At 37.6% G+C, this 25,936-nt stretch overlaps 2 protein-coding genes across 3 annotated transcripts in view; one reads left to right on the top strand and one right to left on the bottom strand.

Moving 5' to 3' along the window:
* The window catches only part of LOC131310912 (protein DETOXIFICATION 40-like), an 84,580-nt gene that overhangs the window by 22,930 nt on the left and 35,714 nt on the right, over positions 1-25,936 (bottom strand). The window lies entirely within an intron of this gene.
* LOC131310936 (uncharacterized) lies at positions 15,234-24,862 on the top strand. The gene is made up of 9 exons (XM_058338215.1): positions 15,234-15,294; positions 16,678-16,753; positions 16,845-16,952; positions 17,076-17,168; positions 17,261-17,545; positions 18,081-18,190; positions 19,105-19,397; positions 22,923-23,010; positions 24,490-24,862. The coding sequence occupies exons 1-9, from the start codon at positions 15,280-15,282 to the stop codon at positions 24,703-24,705; spliced, it is 1,284 nt and encodes a 427-aa protein (XP_058194198.1). The 5' UTR covers positions 15,234-15,279; the 3' UTR covers positions 24,706-24,862.

Genomic DNA, 25,936 nt, shown 5'->3' with positions numbered 1-25,936 from the left:
GGTGACCACATTTTTATTGTTTGTCGTGCAATGGTTTTATCCTTTGTGCATTTTTATTTGAGTTTAAGTGTCACTTTGTAATGTACTTGTTTAGTTAGGGTTAGGTATCGGCGGTATTTAATATTTTGAAGCGGACAAGGCCAATGGATTACCCATGGTAGAATTGGATTATCCACCACCCGATGTCGTGCTTACACCATCTACATTTTCCATAAAATATTTGCATGATTATGAAAGGGACACACTTATGTGAGTGTAGATACGATTATGGGTTTTAAACAAAGCAATCCCAAATACTTTTTTTCAAACCCACGACCAATCGAAATGATAGCAAAAATTATCACAACCAAAATGGAACATACAATCCACGCTCCCCACATCATTCCAGTGGTTTTCCACACTTTCACCTCCAAATCATTAATCTTTTTATCAAATTCTTCAATTTTTCTCTCATACTCCTTACATTTGGTCTCTTGTTCCTTACACTTAATTTCATTTTCCTCCATCTTACTCTCATATTCCTCAAAACGGTTATAGAGTAATCTTGTATCCCTTTCAGCTCGGCGAGCCACTTTCTCTTGCTCACTTATGGGACCATCTAACCACTCGAAGTAGTTGCAGTGTAGAACATTCCTCTTTGGCGCAGCAGGAACCCAGAAAGGGCACCCAAAGAACCTTCTACCTGGATTCAAATCAATATAAGAAGTGCGTACTACCGCTTGTCGTAGTCTTAAAGTCATACCCTCGAAGGACTTAGAATACCACTATTTGAACTAGATATCAGGACTCCCCTACTATTAAAAAAATGACTAAGCATGAGAATAATCTAATTCTTTGAATTCCAAACAATATTCCAATTCATCTTCAATATTATTATGAGAGTTAAATTATGCGGGTAAAGTCATTTTATTAATAGGAAGACGGTCAACAAGCCCTAGTTTCTTCTAAATTAGAGATTGCACTATCCTTTTGCCATATGAGATAATTGATAGGAAAGCTTTGAACAAATTTGGGTATTTCAAGATATCAAATTTGGGACAAACTGAAATCTTTCTTTTCGTCATTATTTCGCACGATTAAAGGGGAGTGTCTGGTATTTACTGAGATTCCATAACCAAATTGATAGTTCTTTGTAGCTAGCTTAAAAGTTTAGTTGGAAGAGTGCCGTAAGCATGAGTAATTCTTTTTTGTGCCACTAAGGAGAGAATCACATACTACACACATACTATACACTAATGAATCGGTTTAGTGTTTGCGCCACTAGCTGCCAAGTGCCTTAAGCACGAGCAATTCCAATCAGAGTGCATAGTGCCGTAGGCAAGGGCAAGCACTAATACCCAGATAATCTCCAAGCTTGCCATAGTTAATCAAAAATCTACCAGGTTTTTTGGTTGCAGGTGAAATGTGCATATGGACCACATACATGTTCTATAAAGACAAAGTCACTTAATCATAAAAATCAAAACTCTCTACCGACCATGGAAACCATAAACTCTATTCAAATCAAAACACTCAGGTTACACGATATTTGTGCCCACATGCCAAACAACGATATGAACTAAATAGATAGTACGAAATAACAAAATCAAACAGAATGACCTAAATATGGACATAATACAGCAAACTTACCAAAGTAGTTTCTGTCAAACTTTCAATCAGGGTTCACACAACAATGTGGGCAAAAATCTACATAAAATAACCAAAAAATTGTCTCAATGACTGGGTACTATGAGTCTGTGTATGTGATAGAGAGTGGGGGGTTTAGAGTGTGGTTATCTTCCATTTTCAGAAGACTTGCACATGCACAGCACACGCACAGGTAGAAGAGAGAGAGAGTCGAGAGCGGATAAGAGGTTTGAGAGCAGACAGGGACAGATTTGGGAGGGAATGAGTATTAAGGCTTTTTACTAATATATATAAGAGGGTATAGTTGTCAATTCAACTAGGCATACTATATGTTGGTGAATATTTCTCCTCATGTCATGAGAGTGGTGATTTTGAGAGTGGAGACCTTGGGTTGGTGATTAACACCGGTCCACATCTCCTGCCGGTAATTTTTCCAACCGCCAATCGTTACTATACCTATAATCTTCCCCGAGTCTCCGTCCATTTTCCTGGCTAGTACTTTCACAAGAGAAAAGATGAAACAACAAATAAATCAAGATGCCATAGAACAATGAATCTTCTAAATACAAAAAAGGAGGGAAGACTGAAAAAAAATTATTCATAAAATAAACACCTTTTATAGAGAACAGGGGAAAATATTTTTGATGAAACTCTGATTTGTTCAAGGCGTAACGTACAAGCATTTCACAGAAAACCGAAGGCACTACAATAGTACCAGTGTTAAGTATGTTGACGATCATACCAGTAACCTCTGCATCCGGAGATAATAATGGAGCACCCGTAAATACGGGGCTAACGTTCATAACTACCTTCATCATATATAGAAATCATCCACGCCGGGTTAAAGAACGATTCGAAAACACCGCTCCTAAAGTGAGCGGGATACCGGATCGGGGACCGGGTTCCATGACGGGTTAAAAAATGATTCGATAACACCGCTCCTAAAGTGAGCGGGATACCGGATCAGAAACAAAACAACTCCGTCCGAATCGTGTAATTCGATAGATTGATGTCCAATGGAAAAACAGAAATCACCTATCTTGGGAGGGATTTTAGAGAACCTTAGTACCTTAGAATCAAGATCTTGGTGAATATGCTTGAGCTTCAAAACCGCCAGGTCCATGTGTGGAATAGCTGCCACAACCACCGCTTCAAAAGGTGCGATCTCCGGATTTAAGAAAGATGCCTTCGTCTGATTATCATGCCCTTTGGGCCGAGTTTTTCCAGATTCGTCCATGATGTCTAGTTGCTGCGAAACCCCCCGTGAGCAGGTCAATATATGACCTGCGTGGTGTTGTAAGTCTGTTCCGATATAACAGGCCCTTGATAAACTGAAAAAGGAAAGAATAAATTAATTTATCAATGAACCCGGAATCATAAAACAGTGCTCGTAAAACTCTTGAAGGTTAGATAATTACTTACCACTTCTCTGCGAAAGAAACACGACGGAGGGTGAGGCTTTGTCAAAGATATCGGTGCATATTTTACCATTCGAAGAAGACTCCGGCAAAAGACCCGAGAAGGTCTCCGGGGAGAAAGTGGAGGGGTACCAACGGAGAGAAAAGGCAGAGTGAAGGCCATGGCTGTTAAAACAGAATACAGAAAATGAGCAGAAGAGAGAGAGAGAGAGAGAGAGAGAGATAAGAAGTCGGCCTGGGTTGGGAAAATTGTTGTGTATTTATAGGGAGTTCTGCTTTATGAAAGATGAAGAAAAAATGGGGAAGGGGGATCCGAAGAAATGAGAGAGACAAGTATGGGTTACTACACTTGTACAAAGGGATCAAAATGCCCTCTGTTTGCTCATCTCCTCTCCTGGACTCATAACCATTTTTAAAAACTTCAAAATGTATTATTACTATTTTGTCACCGGTACAAAATCCCTTTAGACTAAAAAACCAAGGGATTCGCTGATGAAAATAATAGGAACAAAGGGGGTAAAATTAAAATGAAAAAAATCTCCCTGAAGCAATTGAAAAGAAAATCTCTATAAAAAAATTTTAAAAAAAACACTGGCGATGATGCTCCATGGGATTGAAAATTAAGAAAAATACCATTGAAGAGAAAAATTCAAAAAAAAAAAAAAAAACTGGTGATGCTCCATGGGATTGTAGTTGAAGGCCACAAGGCAAAACAAATGGTGCACCTAACAGAAGAACTCTGATTGTGCCATTGAAATAAAATCTCAACCACAACATTTCATAAAATGACCTCGTAAGAGATTCAGAGAGAGGTGTAGCTGGCTAGAGATATTCAGATGAGAAGAAGTAAATGGAGAGAGAGAGAGATTAAATTTGATGAGGCTCATCGGGTTAATATATAAATATAATAACGTTGGTAGGTGGAATCGGCTGGTTCGATGATAGAGGAGGAGGAGACATCTGTGATTAAAATGAACAATAAGTCTAGGTACACTACACTAAACCACTACATCATTCACTACAATTTTTATGAAGCTCATTTCGGGTTCCATAAAAAATACAGAAAAATATTCATAAATTTTAAAATAATAGTTTGGGGGCTTTGTAAAAAATCAGCTCTAACGGATATCGATAAGTATTATTTTTAGATTTGTAGGAGCGAAAATGTTAAACTGCGCAATTTTGAACATACGAACCTAGAAATAATATTTACCGATATCCGTTAGAACTGATTTTTTACAAGGCCTCATAAAACATTATTTTAAAATTTTTGGATATTTTTTTATATTTTTGTGAAATCCTAAATAGGCTCCACAAAAAATGTAGTGGATGATGTAGTGGTTTGGTGTAGTGTATGTAGCATCTCTCTAAAATGAAACCACACCGATCCACGTGCCTATCCCTAATTCAAAGATTATTAATAAAAAACTAATGCTCAATAATAATAATACAGTAATAATTAAGACGTTTTTGGTGGGATTAAAACGGAAGCACTCAAGCGCCGCCAAGATTCAAACACAACCACAATTGCAACTAATGGAAGTTCAATGAAAAATAAAATAGAAAGAGATACGCAAGATATACGTGATTCTGCAAAAATTGCCTCCTCCACAGAGAGGATTCCATTCTTTTCACTATGAGAATTTTCGTACACATAACCCACACTCAAGCCTTATACGCTCACTCGTACAAGAACACACTCTCACCAAGACTAGACTTGACCCTTGTATACATAAAACTTTCGGTAGAAAAACCCGTGCACTCGACAGCTCCCAAAGGAGCTGCCACCACACACAAACTATTTTTCTTCCACTCTGAGGGAGCCGTTCGGCTAAATAAGCTAAGTGGCTTATTTTTTTTTGTTCTTATGCAAAAAAAATTCGCATTTGTTAGTTTTTCGTCAATTTTTTGGAAATTATTGCTTCATTATGACGAAAGGAATCTAAAAAGTAAAAAATTACAATCGAAACCTAATTTTTTTGAATAAAGACAAATATAAATCAATAAGCCAATTTTTTCGTCCTTATTCAAAAAAAATTGGATTTCAATCGTAGTTTACTTTTTAGATTCCTCTTGTCACGAAGAAACAATAATCCCCAAAAAAATTAACAAATGCAAAAAAAAATTAAATAAAAACAAAAAATAATAAGTCAATTGACTTATTTAGCCGAACGGTCTATGTTCTTAAAAATACCTTCCTCATGCCAATATATAAGCACCCACCAAACCCATGCATTAAATACATAATAAACGTTCCCAGCCAACACCAGCTAACTTTTCGGGAACCTGAGAGTAATTAAACCTATGCAAAGACTTTGACTTTGGTGAAATTTGAACCAAGGAACCGAATCATCCCAACAGTTTTTAACATGAAGTGTTGTCTTCCAAAACCATTTGATGGATTCAGAAAACAGTGGCTGGTTTTAAGGGTTAGTTGGCTATTAATAATTTAATATTGTGGCCGGAGGAGTATTTTGAATCCCAACCAATGTTAGTACATCTACCGTGATCTGTGTCTAACCGGGCCTGAATCACGTGTGTTTCTACACTGATAATAAAACTATGTACTTTATTATATAAGTAGGACATATCGATCACTGTTAGGGAGGTTCGAAGAAAAGACGACATTCTGTGCGCGCGCATGTTATTAGTGATGTCAAAGACGATACAATATTGTGTGTGCGTGCAATCACCGTTAAATTTTTGGGGAATTTAGAGGTCGGCCCTGTTTTCTAGGTTCAGATTTCAAATAGTTCTGACAAAAATATTTCTTCTTTCTTTCGCTTCTTTTTCTTGACTTTCTATCCAATTTTACTATTTTACCAATTCTTCTTAATTTTTTGTGTACATATCTATTTTTAGAATTTATTTCTGACTCATATTATTTCGGACAAAAATACCCTTGGCTATGTTGGCTATGAGAACTGCCAATTCTCATAGTCAGTTCTATGAGAACTGCTCAGTTCACATAGAAAACTGGCTATGTGACTCATATTATTTCGGACAAAAATACCATTGACTATGTGGGCTACGAGAACTGTCAATTCTCATAGTTATTTTTATGAGAACTGCGCAATTCTCATAGAAATCTGGCTATGTGAACTGAGTTATGAGAGCTGGCTATGTGAACTGCTAAAAAATACACGGTTCTAATAGACAGTTTTCATGGACAATATGCAATTCTCATAAAAAATACGCAATTCTCATAGAAAAATACACAGTTTTCATATACAGTTCTCATAAACAACACACAATTCTCATAGAAAAATATACAGTTATCATAGAAAATACACACACGAACAAAAATTGAACAAAAAATAAAAATGTAATCAAAATCAAATATAGTTATAAATGTTTTCACCGCCATATCTTAAAAAAAGTAATCAAAATAAAAAAGTAATAGTTCACATAGAAAATAAATTGATTTAGAATTGAATTTTTAACTGCTAAGTCTCATAATCAGTTCTATGAGAACTGCTCAGTTCTCTTAGATAACTGGCTATGTGAACTAAGCTATGAGAACTGGTTATGTGAACTGCCAATTCTCATAGTCAGTTCTATGAGAACTGCTAGTTTTCATAATCAATTTTATGAGAATTGGCTATGAGAACTGACTATTCTCGTAAAGAATTAGTTTTGTGAACTGGATTATGTGAACTGACTAGGTGAACTAGTTCTCATAGACAATTCTCATAGAAAATGCACAGTTCTCATTAAAAAATATACAGTTCTGGTAGAAAATACATGGTTCTAGTAGGAAAATACACAATTCTCAAAGAAAATACACACACGAACAAAAATTGAAAAAAACAACAAAAAAAATTCAAAATTAAATATAGTTATCAATATTCTCACGGCCAAATCTTATATGAAATACTTCTTAACAATTACAGAAAATACAAAAGTTTATTATCACCGATGTGAAGAATTACTCGAGAAAGTGGTTGAGGAGTGGGCTATCTCTGGAGTAATTTGAATTCATAGCCATTTGGCTCTTTTACGACGCCGGCGACACTTTCAAAACATGCTACCACCGTTGATGACGAGCATCCTCTAAAAATAGTTGTCGTTGTTGCCACTGAGGGCGGTGGCAGATTCAGAACTTGACTCGAAAACTGGGCATGATGGTGGTACGAAGCGGCGGGGTTTGAGCGGTGCAACTTCACAATTTTTACCGTTGCGATTGTCGACGAAATCTTGAAAATTGATCTTGATTCAAGGAGAAGGCCTCCTTCAGGTTCTCGAGGACCTTGTCGGAGTCAACGTGGTCGTTGTCGTCGCCGTCAACCTTCTGGATCATGGCGGACACGTCATCGGGGGCTTGGACCGCTTGGTTGAAGGTGTGTGTTGCTTGACGATTTTCTGGACCTAAATTAATGGGTTGCCCCAAGCGTAAGGCGGAGATCGACGCAACATAATATCCGGTAAGTCCGGAGTCGAATCCACAAAAACGGTGATGTGTGCTGACTAAAAACTCGGGTTATTATAATTAAAACGGGCTCTTAGGTAGCCACCCTTTTCCGGTTTGATTGAGAGATTAACTAAAACAAGAAAATTGAATGTGCCTTTTTTTTTAGAAAATTTAAAAGGAGGTAAAATCGTAGAGTTGATAGCACTTGTAACTAGTCTGGATTAACGTGCTCTGTTTGGAGTTCTTAAAAACGTTTAATTTTAGATTGAAATAGATACCCCGCAAGATGCGAGACCCTATGGTCGCCGTATACCCATGCGCAGCGAAGAATGAGTTTTGGACCTCCATTCTCCCGTTCACATGGGCTCCGACGATGCCCAGGTTCGTCCGCGGGAAGTACTTTCCAATCTAAAATCCTTTTTTCATTGTTTGATTAAAGAAGCAGTGCCCAAACTAGCCACGGTGTGCTAATCACCCCGCGACCCTACCTGTACGACTACTCACTCATTATTAAACAAGAAGCAAAAAGCAAAAGAAACCCTAAATTGAAACATACTTATATTACGCGATACAGAAAATAAATAAGAGATCCAAACCAAACAAAAACAGATAAACAACTTTTATTAAGAACAGAAATTAAAATGAGTTATCAAAATACGAGTAATTGAACAAAGCATCAAAAACTTGAAAGAAACAAAATACTTAACAATATGCCGCAGCCCCCGTCCGTAACTTGTTTTCTTTTCCACGGACAGAAGAAGCAGCAGCTTTTTTCTTTTTTTTTCCTGTTTCGTCCGAAACTCTTTTTCTGTAAATTGCTACTCCCCCTCGACACACCCCCGGCCCCACCTCCTTTTTCCCAGTTTACCCCGGCCCCTCTCTCTCTCTCTCTCTCTCTCTCTCTCTCTCTTTTCTTTTTTTCCACTTTCTGCTTCTTTTCTTCTTTTTTTTTTTCTTTTCTTTTCCAGTTTTTTTTTTCATTTTATTTCTTTTCGGTTTGAATTTTTTTTTCTTTTTAATAATAGGTTCAAGTCTAATTCTAGGCTTTGTAAAGTAATTGAGAGAAAAAAAGTGTTTCAATTGATCATGTTTATCCCACTGTTTTTTTTTTCTTTTTTTGTCCTTTATAGATTAAAAAATATTGTTACGAAAATAAGTGTTTCAATTTTTAATCCGTTTGAACCAGTGCAAATATGTTATTTTTCTGATCATTTCATCCTAAATGGTCGTAATAAATTTTTGGCTCCAAAGCCTTTCAATGAACACCCTAAGAGAGTCCTGAAACTAAATAATGAGTCTTAGGTTGCTCGTTGAAAGGTCGTAAAGCAAAAAATTCATTAAGATTACAATTAGTGTTCGGGAACTAATTACGAAATGTATTTTGCAAACGACATACTAATCCATAATACAAATATTATATTCAGGATTACTTTTTTTTAACTATAGTACAATTTTATAAATTTGTTAACCATTATTTAGCATAGATCCTCTTAACTGATTCAGTAGTATGTTGCTTCAAATCACGTTTATACTCCATAGGATTGCAAATGGATGGTTTCTATTTTTTTATAACTAAAACGGAAACGTTTTAGAGGCTACTATGTCAATGGGGGCAGCAGAGCCCCCGGGTCCCCCATACTTTTTAATTTATTTTTTTATTTAATTACTTATATCTTATTTATTTAATTTCTATAAATACACCATTTGTATATTTAAAAATATAATTCAAGAATTAAGTGCTTTAATTCTCAATTCAATTAAATCAGAGCAAATATCGTTTTTTTATTATTTTATTTTAAATGGTCATAATGAATTTTTTGGTTTAAGACTTTTCAACAAACTCCCTAAGACTCATTATTTAGTTTTAAGACTCTCTTAGGGTGTCCATTGAAAATCCTTGGAGCCAAAAATTTATTATGACTATTTAGGATGAAATGATCAGAAAAATAACAACTTTGCACCAGTTCAAACGGATTGAAAATTGAAACACTTATTTTCGTAACTATATTTTTTAATCTATAAAGGACAAAAAAAAGAAAAAGAAAACAGTGGGATAAACATGATCAATTGAAACACTTTTTTGCTTTCAATTACTTTACAAAGCCTAGAATTAGACTTGAACCTATTATTAAAAAAAAAAAAAATTCAAATCGGAAAGAAAGAAAATGAAAAAAAAAACTGGAAAAGAAAAGGGAAAAAAAGAAGAAAAAAAGAAGCAGAAAGTGGAAAAAAAGAAAAGGGAGAGAGAGAGAGAGAGGGGGGGTAAATTGGGAAAAAGAAGGTGGGGCCGGGGGTGTGTGTGTGTCAGGGGCGGGGGAGTAGCAGCTCTCCCTTTTTCTCCGTTTCAAAAAGCTGCTGCTCAGTAGGGTAATAAAGATTGTTATATAGGAATTGAAAGTAATAATTACATAGTGGCCCTTGAGCTTTGTCCAAAATTGAATTAATCATCCCAAATTCCAAAGCATTTTGCACTTTGACCCAAAACTTCTTTAAAATCTTCTTTTTATCCAAAGTCTCGGACAACGGGCTCGAGCAACCTATAAACATAAAAACACATAATAAAAATCAGTTAACAAAAATAAAAGACTAATAAATATAAATTGGAGAGCCAAAATATATATATTTTGGCACTTATCATGTGTGAACAATGAGAGTTACAAATGGGAGAGGAGAGAGAGAGGGGATCGGAGCAGATTCCACTGTAGAGAGAGAATGGAGCAGAGGAAATTATCACAGGAGGAGTCGATTTGGGCTGCAGAGAGAGAGGAGGAATGGCGAGATGGAGTTGACGATGTGGAATAGAAAGGGCAAAAAAGTCATGAGATAACATATCCGAGCCTAAGCAGGTTTGGAAATAATATTTAGGGTTGGGATCAAACCGAGCCTAAAAACCAGGACCGGCCTCTAATTTACTATAAATTTTTGCATACATGCAACCTTAAAAATGATTGATAACTTCAAATTTGGGAATATTTTATCCCATGCGTATCCTATAAATTATGACAAAATTTTTTTTTTTGCTCAAAGGACTTGTAGAGGCCATGCCATAGAATTTTTCCAAATTAACCTAAAGAGTAGGAGTATAAACCGCGACTTTGTAAGTTTCCGAATTCCCCCCAAAAAAAACCCGCGACTCTGTGACACAGCGGAATTCACGAGAGATTAGTTAGCGTACTAATCCAAACGAAATAGAAACTCATAGCAAAGAGCTGTTCTTGAATCCATAAGAAGAAAGACAAAAGTCTGAATATTATTGATTGAAAAACCTGAGGTAAACGTTAGGTTACAACCCTTTTATAGGGCGAAACTCAAAAACCCTACGAAAACCTAATAAAATAAGCTGAAAAATAAAAAGTCCCAAAAATTGGGGCTTTTCCTAAAATTAAAAACGGAAAATAAAAACAAGACTTTCTCAAAAGGAACCAACATAGAAATCACAGTCTAAGAGTTATTAACGAATTAAAACTTTCCTAAATCGGCAAAAAATGTAAATTGAAAGCCTAAATGAATGAATTATGCCGAAAAACACTGGGGCTTCTGACTAGGATGGTGAGCTTTGACTGCAACGCAAAAATAAGTCAACCTATCAAGTTTGGGCATATTCCGAGCATGTCCGAATTTTGCCAAATCAGGTAATCTGAAATTAAATACCGTTTGGGCTTCCGAGGCTTGGCACGGTCCAATTGGTCATGGAATTGAGCCTTCACGTGTTCTACATCACTCTGCGAGGGTATTTTGAGCGGACTTGGGGGCCTGCTGTCCCTAAGGAACAGCAGGGGCAGCTGTGCCTTCATGCGGCAGCGTTTTGAGGTTAAAAGATGCCAAAGATGGACACCTCCTCAGTCCTCATGTCTTTTAAAAGTCTTTGTTTTGTTGGTCTTCAACGCCACAATACTAATTATTCATGGAAACAGGATGCCACAATATTAATTATTCATGGCCTGGGTTGGGAAAATTGCTGTGTATATTTATACTATAAACTAGAGGCCGGAGCACACAGAAATTTTGCATATTTTTTTAAAATTCGATCAAACAAATAATAAGCGGGAAGCTAATTCGATCAAACAATCTATAAGCGGAAAACTATTGTGCACACGCATTGTGCGCGCGCAATCGACACGCGAAAGAAAAGATACAATACCAAACAAAATTATACATGAAAGATACGTACAATACCAAACTCTAAATCCAAAAAATATAAGTGACAGAGAGAATATTAATATGTGAAGGTAGTTTCAATTCCAACTTAGAATTCATAAAATGGCAATCCAAATAATAAATATGTGTTTACAGGAAAGAGTAAACTGGAAAATAAGTAAATATATTTAAGGAAAGAGTTCGTGAAGTGAGAAAAGAGAGAGTTAGTGGGGGTGGATTTTGGTAACTACTTTGGGTAGTTACTTTTGTTAAAATGGCAATTTAATCCTAACAGTTAATTTCTCTCCCTCTTTATCGTGTGTAATATTGGAGTTCTTTTCAGGGTAATTGCGGAAATCAAAATTGTGACATGGCTTTAAAATTAGGTTACACCAAAAGGTGCTCCCCATTATATATTATACTCCCTCCGTCCCTTATTTATAGTTCGATATTTCATTTTGGGCTGTCCCTTAATAAGTGTTCATTTTGTAAAGTTAATGGGTAAAAGTTGGTGAATTGTCTATTTTGTCCCTAAAAGTAGATTCCATTTTAAAAAGTAAGTGAGTAAAAGTGTAATGATGATGGGTAAGTAGGAAAAGTGAAGGAAAAAGTTGATGTGAAAGGTATAATGATGATGTCTTTTTAATAAGTTGAAATTACGAAGCAGGACACTTAAAAAGGGACAGAGGGAGTAATAGATTATGACAATTTGTTTTTTTGCTCAAAGGACGTGCAGAGGCAGGGTCATAGAATTTTTCCAAATTAATCTAAAAAGTAGGAGTTGTGCCTAACTGAAATTATGATTTTCATGTTTTCGAATTTTAAACTATTAGTAGTAGATTAAAACATTGAATTTTGATTCGGTCACCTACAAAACTGGACTCTCAACTCTATCACGATTAGTAGCTCTAATTATTTTCACGGATTTTTGCAAGCTACTTATTTTGATAGCACTTCTAATCAGTTTGATTTTAGATTAAAAACAAAACAACTTCTTCTCGCATTGTCATGATCTCTCATGGCTAGGGGTGTAAATTTGGCCCAGTGGCCCGAAGCCCACTCGAGGCTTGCCCGAGCCCGTTGGTATTTAGCCTGGCCCTGGCCGAATGTTAGCCCGGCCCTAAGCCCTACCCGATCCCTATGGGTAGGGCTTGGGCATCGGGTAGGACTTGGGCTAGAGGTTTTGAAGCCCGGCCCTGCCCAAAGCCCGGCCCATTGGGCTATCCGATTAGCCCGGCCTGAAGCCCGAAGCTTTTAGCCCGAAAAAAAGCAGATAGTTCAATTAGTTCCAATCGCAGAACATTGCTAAACTTTTTGCCATTGCACTTGAAATGATTGTGTTTTATTGTATAAATATATAATATTATCGGACTGAATTTCATATTTTTCTAAAAATATTATTCATAAATAAAAGTTCAAAATATGAAAAAAAAATTATACGATCTTATCCTACATCAACTGATTCGACAGCTGTACGTAAACATACAACTTCCGACGGGGAACCCTTATTTTTTGTTCTTTTTTCTTTTTGCACGAACTCCACTTGTTTGGTTATTACTAGCTTGTTTCTTACTGTACTTATCAAAAAAAAATTATTAGCTTGTTTTTTAGAGTAGATTGTTTCTTAGATAATCTTTCCAGCTCTCATGCACATGTAGCATTTTTTATTTTTATATTTTTATTGATAACCAAGTGTCGGGCCATCATGATCTCAAGTACTAACATTGTATTGTAAGTAGCTATTTGCCGGATACCAACTCTTAGTTTCTCATAGCAAACGGTCTTGGATCGATCGATCCTCTACTGATGAACCAAAAATGCTTTCAAAATTTAAGTCCTTAATTTGCTATTTGGTTCAAAATATTAACTCAATATATTCCACAGCTACGCCTAAAATCCACAAAAATTCATGAAAACTATCTTAAATCCCTGAGAAAAAACTCAAACTTCGCATTTGGAAAAATCAATAATTCTCTAACTACAAAGAATCACACAAACTCTCTCACATCAAACATGAGGCCATATTTGATGTGAGAGAGTTTGTGTGATTGCGTGTCTGAGTCTGTGTGATAGTAGCATAGTTGTTGAAAAATATTGTTTTCTTTATTACTGTAGCTGTTAATCAAATGTACAAATTCAAATACTGTCTCTTTTTGAAAACCAAAAGTAAGGTTGGGCTCAGTTGTTAGGAATGTTGCATGATAAATGGTGCCGATCGTCCCTGCAGCGCCCCAAAAGGGCTGGAAAGTGCAGCTACTTAAGACGAAGTCGTTTTGGGGCAAGTTATAATTGGGCAGTACCACTACCTTTTTCTCCCCTCTCTCTTTATCTCTCTCGTGTATGATACAAAATGTTGCGTGGAGATCATTTGGGGTCACATACAAATAATCCGAGCCATTGAATAATCTCAAAATAATAATTTGAGTGCTCCGGTAAAAAATGGTTCAAAGTAGATAATTGTAAGTAATGGATACGACCTTTTAATTTTTCATTCAAAATCTAGGTTCTACGGAATGAAGTTTGGAAAAAATTTAGACAGTTGCGCGCTCGCTATCCTTGTAATCAAAACTGCAAATATTGTAGGGCTTGTTTATAAGAGCATTCATTAAAAAATTACATTGATCAAACATCGATAAATATCAAAATGCAAAGATTTTTTTAAAAATTTGAACTGTTTTCATACCTATCGATATTTGATCAAGATGATTTTTTTTTAATTAATACTCTTCTCAATTAAGCCCTACATACTTGCGGTTCTGATCAAGGAAATACTAGACACACAATTGTGTAACTTTTTTTTCAAGCTTCATTCAATATTCAAGATCCTAAATTTTGAATGACAAATTAAAAGGTTGGATCCATTACTTACATTTATTTATTGAGCAATTTTTTTCCCGACCATTTAAATTATTATTTTAGAATTATTCTTTTTGCCAGACGATGTACATTAGTGGGAGGGTCAATGGAGTGTTAGTGAGTTAGTCAACATGGAGCTCAAATGCTATCCATAACCCTAAAACCCCAAACCTACTCCCCGTGGAACTTGAACTTTGGTTACCACTGGAGAAAGAAGAGAACAAACTACCTATGCTAACGTGTTGTTCTCTTAGAATTGTTTAACGACTCGGATTATTTGTATGCGACCCAAATGATCCCCACGCAACATTTTGTAGAATATGTGAGAGAGAGAAAGAGAGAGGGGAGAAAAGGTAAATGTACTGCCCCAACTAATTTGCCCCATAACGACTTCGTCTTAAGTCGCTGCACTTTCCAGCCCTTTTGGGGCACTGCAGGGACTCGGCTCATGCTAAATTGTCTTCCAAATCTCAGTTGGAGCTGGAGGCGTCAACTTTACCCTTTTGATTTTTGAACACCGCGGGAACTGGAGGCGTCAACTTTACCAAATCTCGGCCCCGCCCCGGTTTCGAAAAAATCCGCAAAAGCAGTAACAAGTGATGAGATATGGCAAGAAATAAACAAACATACAAATACCATAAAGATTTCCCACCATAATTCCTAATTTTATTAGTTTGGTTCTTTTTTCTTTTCCTTTTTTAAGAGCATCTCTCCTCCTTACCCAAATTTGAGTAAAAATCACCAAAATTGGAGCTCCATTCCTTACCCAAAACTCTTATATCTGGTACAAAACCCATAAAAGTACAAATCAAGATCGGAAAAACTAAGTTGATGATGGGAATGCAGGCAAGTTCACTTCCCCTCGACCGAAGTTCTTTTCTGTAAACTGAAAAAAAAAAAGAAAAAGTGGACATATCATCATCATCTCATTCATTATTATGTGTATTCGATTTTATATTTGACTAATATATCTCCTTTATCTCGTCCTCAAACAAATTAAAGATCTAATCTTTTCGGGAAATTTTTGCTCCTTTCAAACAAAAACAAATATTCGGATTTGATTAGTCATTTAGGTCTACTAGTATTTGTTTGGTTTTGATCTCTAGAAGCATCAAGGACACAGGATTCTGGGGTTTGTTCCTTCTCGAAATTTCAACTTTGAAGTTATATTCTAAAAAACAACAATGGCCGCGATGTGCTCGTGTTTTTTTTGTCCTTTCGAGTTTCATCATGTAAATAACTGAACCTTTATTGCTACTATGTATCTTATATCTTGTCTTGTACAGTATAAGATCCCATAGTAGTAGACGTCATTATTGGGTTCAACAGTAGAGATCCAATTTTATTAGTGATTATTCTCCTGTTTCAAGTAACTTTTTTAGATGTTTATTTGTAAGAGCTGATCTTTGTTTCCCATAACCTTTATTTTTATGTGCCAATTAAGTAGTAATATAATTTCGATCAAGCACGATTTTTTTTCCATTGCATCCTTAATTATTGTTCTTTCTATGTGAATTCTGTCGTGTGTCATGTATTAATTGTTAGCCAGATTCCCAGCTAGCTGATTTAAAAATGGACTCAAACCTATAGTTTGAGTAAAGGCCGCTAAATTACATCTCCAACCCTTGACCCAAACAAATACTGTAAATGTGTCTTACCTTGTGTCACTCGAAAACACTACTATTCTAACAAATTATGTTCTAGAAAGCATGTTCCGAAATGTGTTTCAAGAGAAAATATAAGGAAAAGTTGGTAACAAAAATAAATTGGACAAAAATACTCTATATTACTGGGTTTTTTTTTTTTCTCTTGAAGCAAGAACATTCTTGGATTATTTGCTACAGAAGCCTATTCCAATCATCTTGAAATTTAGGGCATGTGGCATATGATCAAGTTCCTGTTTTATCGTTCCTTGTGCTTGAACGATCCGTGTTCTTGGTGATGGAGGTTTTATCCCTTTCCTCACCCAAGCCGAGGGATAATTAGCAATTTTACTCTACTATATCTAATCCGAACATGACACTTTTCTTATTTTAGGAAAATATTGTATTTTTACCATTCAGTCAAGAGTTGACATGTGGCATTTGACTCTAATTTAATTACGATATGGGTAATGTTTCTCTAAATTTTGTTTTCTAAGAGTTATGTGGTTCAGTCTTATTACGCTATTCTTTTCCCATTTACTAGTCTTTTTTTAAAATCACGGCTTCCATTACAATTAATTTTCAGAGCTTAGTAACCGGGCTTCCACTTAAAGGCCTTGGGTGCTCCAATGGGCTTGAGAATGTGAACAATAGTGGCAATGGTGAGTGAGTGTTTCACCTGCTTCTTTCTCTTTCACTTGTGAGTTAAAATGCAATTATTTCACACCTTGGCCTAATCTTCTTAATTGTCAGTTTGGACATCCCTCCATAAATCGCCTCTGCTGCTGCCATTGATGCCACGTACAAAAGATAGTAGAACTCTTCCTTCGTTCGTACCCTTGAATGTATCTCTTAAATCAGGTTTGCTTATCCTCAATTAAGCTGTCATATCTGTGACAACCAGAGGTTACTGTTAACTTTTGTAGTGTCTTTTTGTGGTTGTTTTCCCTCTGAGAAAACATGACCCCATCTCCTTATTGTTAGGGCGCTATCGAAGGCATCAATGTGTTGCTGATGCTCGTGATTTGGTTCTTCCACCTGGTACTCCTCAAAGAAATGCTGTCTCTCTTTTAACAGGTTCTTGGCATTCCTTTATGCTGCATCTATCTTTCCTATTTTTGGTTCCTTGTTTTGCATGTGAAAAAAATAGAAAATTTCGTTATTTTTAGGGCAGCATCGAAGGTATCACTATGGTGGTGGCACTAATCCAAGAAACGTTCCCGATGTTGATCATTCGCTTGGTAGAATCGTTCCTGATGTTGATGATTTGGTTGGTAGAGGCGTTTGCCACTTTCCTCATGTTGATGATTTGATTGGTCGACGTGCTACTCCTCCAAGAAGCGATCCTAAAATTCATACTCCGATTTTCCGATGTGGTGGCGTGGAGCATTCGCTGATTGGAAAGGCTGCCTCTTACGTCCGTGGGTCTCTTGTTCGTCTCACTTTCCACCAAGGTTAGCTTTTGGGACCTTCTATGCTCACACAATTCTGTGGAAATTTTATGTCCATCTCAAAATTAATTGGCAATGAGTGGAGAGGTTCCAAATGTTATTAAGTGATCACGCATTCCACTCCTAAGCAATGTGAGACTTTATATCTTCACATCCCACCTCACGTGCAGCCGCTTTTGAGGTTTGTCATGTGTGGCCATTTTTTGGTCTTATCATCGCGCAAACTTTTTGCTGGTTTGTTATCGCAAGGTGTGGACTGTAATTTTTTATTAAAATATGGAATGGAACGGGTCCCGCTTTGATACCATGTGGAAACTTTATGTCCATCTCAAAATCAATTGGCAACGAGTAGAGAGGTCTCAAATGTTATTAAGTAATCACCAATTCTACTCTTAAGCAATGTGAGATTCATTTCCTTAACAAATTCTTGGTGCTGTGTTTGGGGAGTATTGGCAATGAGGATAGTTCCGAGTTTGGCTTGAATTTTTTAGTTAATTTCCTATATCCTTTTATGGGAGCTGATTGCCTTGTTTTGTAGATCGCCGTATCTTGACTGTACTCGCAGGGACTATAATTCATTCCGACGGTGTAATTGCGACTTCTGCAAGTTGTTTAAGTTTTCTCAAAAGCGAAGAACACAAGTTCATGGTTGGTAATCCATCCTCTATTCTTTTCTTTCATTCTGGTTCTCCAATTTCTTTTACTTCAATAAATCCCACTCATAATTTGCTACCCCTTAGATGTGAATTTTTGTGTATAGTTAGAATTGGTGTATCTGTTACAAGAAGGGAAAGAAAACGTAAACTATGCATGCAGAAAGTCGAACTGACGTTTTATTGGTTTGGACATTTTTTAGTCGCTATTATTTATTAACCGTGCTCAACTGTGTTGAGTCCTATTTGACCAAAGGTTGCGTGGCGACTTGGTGTCGTATTGCATCCTTGTCTCCAGTCTGTCTAAACACATTTTTAGCGTAGAAGATACGATCTTCGAACCGTTCATTAATAGTCCATAAATTGGTTCTCTTATTCGATTTCTAGAGTCAATACTTTTTAGTTGATGGCGAGTATAGTGATATCAAGTACTGGTGGATTTCCGTTTTCTTGGTGTTTGCGATTGTAATGAATTGCAAGGGTGATTATTGCATTTTTTAATTTGTTTCCATAGTTTGTCCTTTGATTCTACTCATCTCTATTCTTTTGTTTTCCATAGAAAAGTCTTTATTTAAAATTAATAGTTGTGTGGTTAATTAGTAGTTTGTATAGTTGGGGACAAGGGAGAATGTAACCCTTCCCTTGATTGTTTAGCTCACATAGAGGTGTATATGGCCTTTTTGTCTTGGTCCTTTTTGTATATGGGCGGCATTCCCTTAATACCTTATATATTTATGCTAATTATTTACTTATAAAAAAAATTCTTTCAAGGAAAAGCAAAAATTTTAACACATGTTATTGTCATTTTCTGGCCTTAACTTGATGTGACAGGCCAAATTGATAACTGGTTTAGTTCCCCAGATCTTGAAGTGTTTATGTTCGTTGGTTCATGTTTTAGCTTAATTGCAGGTTGATGTCAAGATTTTGGCCACGCAAAAGACATATGCGGGTGTCTTGTTGGATGTTGATTTTTGTTCTAATATCGCTTTTGTAACGATCGCATCTTCCCAACCGCTACCCCACGCAATATTTGGAAAGTTGGACGACCTGCTTTCAGGTGATCGTGTTGTGACTGCGAGTTGTTCGAAAGAACTTGGAAGGTCAGATCGCATGCGTTTAACGGATGGGGTTCGGGATGAGATCCATTTTCGGGATGTTAGTTTGGAATCGCCAAAACCTAATTACGTTGAAGGTTATGTCAGGTACTGTCAGTTTATTTGATTGAATTGGGCTTTGCTTTCGTATGATTGAATTGGGCTTTGCTTTCGTATAATTTAAAAGGGTGGCAAATGCTGCCACGACAGTATTTGTTACTGCCACGACAATGAGCTGTAAGTGACATATTTACCCTTCAGAAAAGGCCATCATTCTTAGGGCTTGTTTGATAACCTAAATTCAGCACTTAATACTGAATCAATTAAGTAATAAGTGATTCAGTAGGTTTGATAACCACAATTCATATTACTTAACAAATTAAGTACCACTTAAAATATAGGCTAAAAAGTTGAAAAAAATTAAGTAGTTTTGAGCTACTTAATTCTAGCTGAATTGTTGTGTACTTACATTCAATCGTCATACCACCACCACAACCACTTCCACCAACACTTCCACCACTCCACCACCACCACCACCACTACCACCACCTCCACCACTCCACCACCACCACCTCCACTACCACCACTCCTCCTCCACCACATCACCTCCACCACCACTCCCTCCACTACCACCGCCACCACCACATCACCACCACCACTTCCTCCACTACCACCACCACCAGCTCCACCACTCCACCACCACCACAACTCCACCACAACCACCACCACTACCACCACCACCACCGCTCCACCACTCCACCACCATCACCACCACCGCCACTCCCCCACCACTACCATCACTACACCACCACCACCAACTCCACCACTCTACCACCACCACCACCACTCCACCACTACCATCATTACACCACCACACACCACCGCTCCTACCATCACCTCCACCACTCCACCACCATCACCACCACTCCCACTCCACCACCACTACCATCACTACACCACCACCACCACTACCAGCACTCCTACTACCTCCACCACTTCCCCCCCACCACTCCACCACCATTACCAAAAGTACATTGTGACCGTTATTAAATTAAGATAAAATTGGAACAAAATTAATTCATCATTTTTTTAATTCAGTACTTAATATATTTATCAAACAGCTTTTCAGCTTAAAAATTTCAGCATTCAGTTTTCAGTACTTAATTTTTCAGCTTTCAGTTTCAGTTTTCAGTTTTATCAAACAGCCCCTTAGCATACATACACGTGACGTGTGACTCACTTTGCTCTTTCTTCTTCCATTTTCTCTTTCTCTGCCCACTATCCCTTCCCTTCTCTGTCTACGAAATAACAGTAGCATAGTAGCCCTCTCTCTTCCTTTTCTTTTGTCTTCTTCTCTCTCTACTTGCCAATCTCTCTTTCAAACCACTGGCAAGGTCTTGCTAGTACCGTAATGATGCAAAATTCCCCGAGAGATTAGGTTTGTCAATCTGCCCGTACAAACTATAGACCTGAATACCCTAAAGGAAGAACCTTAAATTTTGAATATTTGGAGTCTGAAATCAATGAATTGAATACCCAGAAAGAACAACCATTAGATTCCCAATCTGACTGATCTGGGCATGAACGCCGGTGGATCAAGGCTGGGATTTGGTCTGTTCAATTTAATAGTTAGTGGCGGACCGTTGGTGTGGGCAACATGTGGAGAGAAGAGTAAGGATTAAGGCTCCGTTCCAGAACACCTTTTTAAAAAATAAGTACTTATTTCACATTTTCAAATTCAAAAATAATATAAATGAAAAATTATTTTTCAATTTTTTTTTCACCGTATAAAAGATCTCAATGAGATCTATCAAACAAGATCCATATTGAAAGAAAAATTATTTACTTAAACACATGATTTTTGAGCTTGAAATTACCTTCTTAAAAAATAAGTACTTATTTCTGTTTCCGGAACGGGACCTAAGGGGTAGCCACACGTGTAGTCATGCAGTGATTCATGCATCAGATGACTTTTCCCCCAGGGTATATATGTCACTTAAGAAACATCATCGTGGCAACAACATTACCTATCATGGCATTATAATTACCCAATTATTTTTTTTTGATCGGCAAAATAAATTTTATTAAAGGGGAAAGGGAATGATGGATCCAACCAAAAGTTGGAAATACACCTAACGGGCATCGCCCAAATCACCAAGGGCCTAAAAACCCAAATACAACATTAAAGATCACACCTAAAGGTCTACACACCCAGAATATTACAAGTTAAGCACAAAAAAGGCCCAAACAACTGGCCCACCACCAAGAAGCCCAAACCAAAAACCTAATGACCGAACCATCTTCCACCCACGGCCACCCAATTTGCCACCGCCGCCATCAACAATCAGATTACCACCACCACCACACCAGACAATACCTCCAGAAGAAACACCCCACACCGCCACTGGCCATCGCCAGAGGAACGTCCGATACGCCAAAACAATCCAGATCTGATGTGGGGCTTCAACCAAACCGTTAGGCGATTACCAAGCCGCCCAGCAGCGGAGCTCGGCGGGAAGCCGCACCAGTCAAACCCAGAACAGACGAGTACCTCACCGTTAGGCAGAAAATCGGTACCCCAAGAGGAAATAAAGGCCGACTGGCAAGTCGACTGTTGAAAAAGGCCAAGAGATGGAGGCGGCAAGAAATATATGGCTAAGAGTAGAAAACAAACAGCCCTCAAGCAAAAGGCGGCAGAAAACAAAGGAGGGAAGGAAGAGAGATAGAGTAATCGAGATTGACTTACCAACGCCGCCCTCGTCGCCGTCCGGGGACCCATAAGCTTGACCACCGGCCGATATACAGCTCAAAAGACGATCTGAGTACCCTATTCGTCGAGAACCAAAACATCAACAAACCACCGCAAACCCTACGTAACGCGTCCATCCCGGATGATAGTCGCCAGACAGACGCTCAAAAAAGCAACCTCGAGATGGCAGGGCGTCCAGATCCCTTACACCAGCCTGCTCCACCCGCAAACAATGCCGCCGTCCCACAGATTATTTCGCCGATCGATTTTGAGGATAAGAAAGAAAAAGAAAAACAGATCTAATCGCCAGCAAGATGCCAATCGATCCCTGAAAAAACCTTCAAAAACAAAGATTAGAGGACATAATCTACACCACCACCTCCGCCGCAACACCTCCTCCCAAAACCGACCGGATCAACCCACCACATCGCCCCCCCACCCCCACAAGAGGAAAAAACGAGAGGGGATTCGATCAGGAGAGAGAGGCAGGAGAGAGAGAGATAGCAGGAGAGAGAGGAGGAAAAAGAGCCCGGGGGGAGGAGGGAGGGAGGCGCCTCCCCCAAAGTGGCGGCGGTGCCGAAGAGACGCCCTAGACGAGGATAAGTTTAGAGAGAGAAAGAGTAGTTTCGAAAAAGGCTTTTGTAGGTGAAATTGTAGGTGTTATATTCTCTTAGGCTGTACGTTGTTGCCAGCCATCGGTTACTGGCTTACGTCTTAAGCTGATTCGATTGGCATTAAAATAAAGAAGATTTTTTATGTCATCTTTTCCTGCTGGAGTAAAACGTAGAAACAGATAAAACCTAGTGCAGTAGTTGTGTGACATTTCTAATCACTGGATGATGATTGATGCTTTTCTTGTGGCTTGTATGTCCCTTTGGCTTTAGTTTGGTTGCCAATGAGGAGGAAAACCCTGAGCCTCACAATGCAAGGACATCCGGCCTGATCATTAAAGCGTGCGTTACAAATAGACATGTAAATATCTCTCTCTCTCAATTTAAGGCCATGTTGTTCACTAATGCATGGAAAATGTTTAGCTTGATGCATATTTTCAGTCTACTGATGATTATAACGAGCCTTCTTTTTTGTGTTTGATAATTCTCGACGGGGGCTACTTTAGTGGTCACAAGAGAGTAGGATTCCAGTTTTTCTTGTGATGGTAATTTCAGATGAAAGAAGTGGCGACAAGTGATGACACCTACAGCTTTAAACTTCAAGTTTTAGTGGGACGGTCGTTTGTTGTCTTGTTCGTATTGCAGTTCATAGATCAAAATTTTCAATAGGTGACGAAAGAAGTGGTGACGAAATTTACTATTTTACTATAGCTGACGAAACAGAAAAAATTTCGTCACCAAAAGTTACTATAGGTGATGAAAAATTTATTTTTTGTCACCAAAAGTGACTTTTGGAGACAAGCTATAGGTGACGAAATATACTATTTCAATCGTCACCTATAGGTTGTCTCCGAAAGTCACTTTTGGTGACGAAAAATAAATTTTTCGTCATCTATAGTGACTTTTGATGACGAAAATTTTGTTGTTTCGTCATCTATAGTAAAATAGTAAATTTCGTCACCACCTTTTTCGTCACCTATCGGAAATTTTCTAGTAGTTCCTCTTAGGGGTCAATATTCATGAAAAAGTACTGTTTGAGATGTGAAGGTTTCACAAATGATACTTGTTAATTTGTGCAAGGTGTCAAGATAGACTGCATTGCCAGGTAACTACTCCATTATGTAAAAGTGAAGAGAACTGCCAAGAAACATTTCTAGTATCTGAATAGGAAATGCTAGCATGGATGTTGTGGAAAAAGCATGTGTTGTAATTGCAATTTTGGAAGTGGAATTGTTTGAAGAGTCCCGCGCGATCCAAGTCACATTTGGCCGGAGAGCATCAATTGTGAAAAGAGAATGCTTGTAGGAGCACCTTACACTCAAAAGTCATATAGATAAACTAAAGATGTAGATGGTTGAAGATAAAACCTAAAATGGAGCATTTTGGCCATTTTATTAGATAGATTACAAAAGAGAGACCATTTCATGATTGTTTGGTGGCGGATAGTTTTGGTAAGTTTGTCTCTAGTTGCATAATTAAGAAAGTGATAAAATAGGCTTTTAGAGACTGTTTTGTATGATAATTTTAACTATAGTGGACATCAAACCATCGTTTAACTGTCAGCACTCGGGTGAGAAATTGGCCTTAATCTTTACGGTCTTGCTATTGTCAGCCTACTGGGCTGACGATAAACACACTAAAAGACAAGAAAAACACATATTTCTGTGCACTTTTTACATATTTTAATACACATTCACACACCTACTATCGTCAGCCCATTGAGCTGATTTTAGAATTTTCCTACATGATATAGTACATTTGTGCACCGTGTCCTTGTTGGTTCTTGTTCTTAGTTTTCTCATGATCTTTTCAATCTTTATTTATACTCAATACGATGTAGGATGCTGCGATCGGAGGATGTCTTGTCGATCCGAGACGAGGAGTCGTCGGTGTCGTTCATTTTGCCGATGCGTATAATTCCCGAGTTGAGGCCACACCAATTGAGCTTGTTCTCAAATATCTGGAGTACTTTGAGAAACGTCTAAGAGGTTTGCCTCTAATCCATTGCCTCACTCACTGTCCATGTCTCGATTTCTTGTTTCGGGGGTTTAAATGATTACATTTGTCGTCACAGTCTAGAACAAGCTAATACACTCCAATACTCCATGGACATTCTATGGGCACTTGTGAGGGTCTTGTTTCACGTGTGACTGATATTATCTTGGGTCAAAATACTTAATGGATTATGTACTTGGAGACTTGTTTTTGGTTCTGAATACATATATAGTGAATTACACGGATGAAGTCTCTTAAGCGTGTTACAGGGATGTGTGTGTCGTACTTTGTTCATGTCGGTGCTACAGCATATAATCCATGTCAATTGATTTATCTGAAAGATGGTATTAGAACATAGATTAAGTGAATGCCTTTCTATGAGTTTAGATTAAGTGAATGCCTTTCTATGAGTTTAGATTTGGTGTTTTCTCCGTCGTAGGGTTGAAGTCCCCTACCAATAAAACCAGATAGTAGAAGTCCAGCGTTCAGATTTTACATGCATTATCTTTACCGTGTATTATTGTATGGTTGTAGGGTTATACCTAGGGTTCTAGGTTTCTGTCTCTTGGAATCAATTCACCGGGCGATGAAGACGGCGTCTGCGGTGGAACGAGTTCGAGTTGGTGCGGCGGATCATCCAGGAGGATTTGCTTTGTGTTCATACATGGCCTCTCCAACCTCTCTTCACGAGTGTGTTCGACGACTTTGGCTCTGGCGTCGTGGTTCCAGAAGACTTTTATTTTTTGTTTTTTGTTTTGGTTTTTTTTATTTGTTGTTTCCGTATTTTCAGACTGATAGTTTATGCTTTTATTGTACTATTTTCTTATATATAATATCTGCACATTTTGGTTGGTTAAAAGATGATGTGTGATAGGCTTATGCATCGAAAGTCTAGCTTAAATTGCTACTGGTCTAGCATTGGTAAGTTATGATGATGTACCACTAGGGTTACCTTTTTTCCATGTGGCATGTAATCCATATGACAAAGCCAAGACTCGTTTTTAATTGGTGGCACTCTCTGCTTTGTCTAAAGGAAATTTATATAAATGGTCATTCTAATTTCATCCAAATTCATTTTTGTTCTCTAAAGATCAATTACAACTCTTTTGATTTTTAAGTTTGCTTTTCGTACCAAATTGATCCAATTGATAATGGTAATTGTCAGCCAAACTGAACAAAAAAATCAAATTGATGACAGTTTGAACGTTATAGTTCATACCAAGTTGGTCTAATTGATAATGTTTGTCCTCAATCTGATTTTTTCCGTTCAGTTTGACTAACAAACGTTATCA

Source organism: Rhododendron vialii, chromosome 2a (assembly GCF_030253575.1).
Source record: "Rhododendron vialii isolate Sample 1 chromosome 2a, ASM3025357v1".
In the NCBI taxonomy this organism is placed as follows: Eukaryota; Viridiplantae; Streptophyta; class Magnoliopsida; order Ericales; family Ericaceae; genus Rhododendron; species Rhododendron vialii.
This window is presented reverse-complemented; position numbering and strand designations above follow the sequence as displayed.

Bases quoted from the DNA above. Each gene is read 5' to 3' on its own strand.
- LOC131310936 (XM_058338215.1), top strand. The intron at 17,546-18,080 runs GTTAGCTTTTGG...CTTGTTTTGTAG, and splicing joins TCGTCTCACTTTCCACCAAG to ATCGCCGTATCTTGACTGTA. The intron at 19,398-22,922 runs GTACTGTCAGTT...CTTTGGCTTTAG, and splicing joins TACGTTGAAGGTTATGTCAG to TTTGGTTGCCAATGAGGAGG.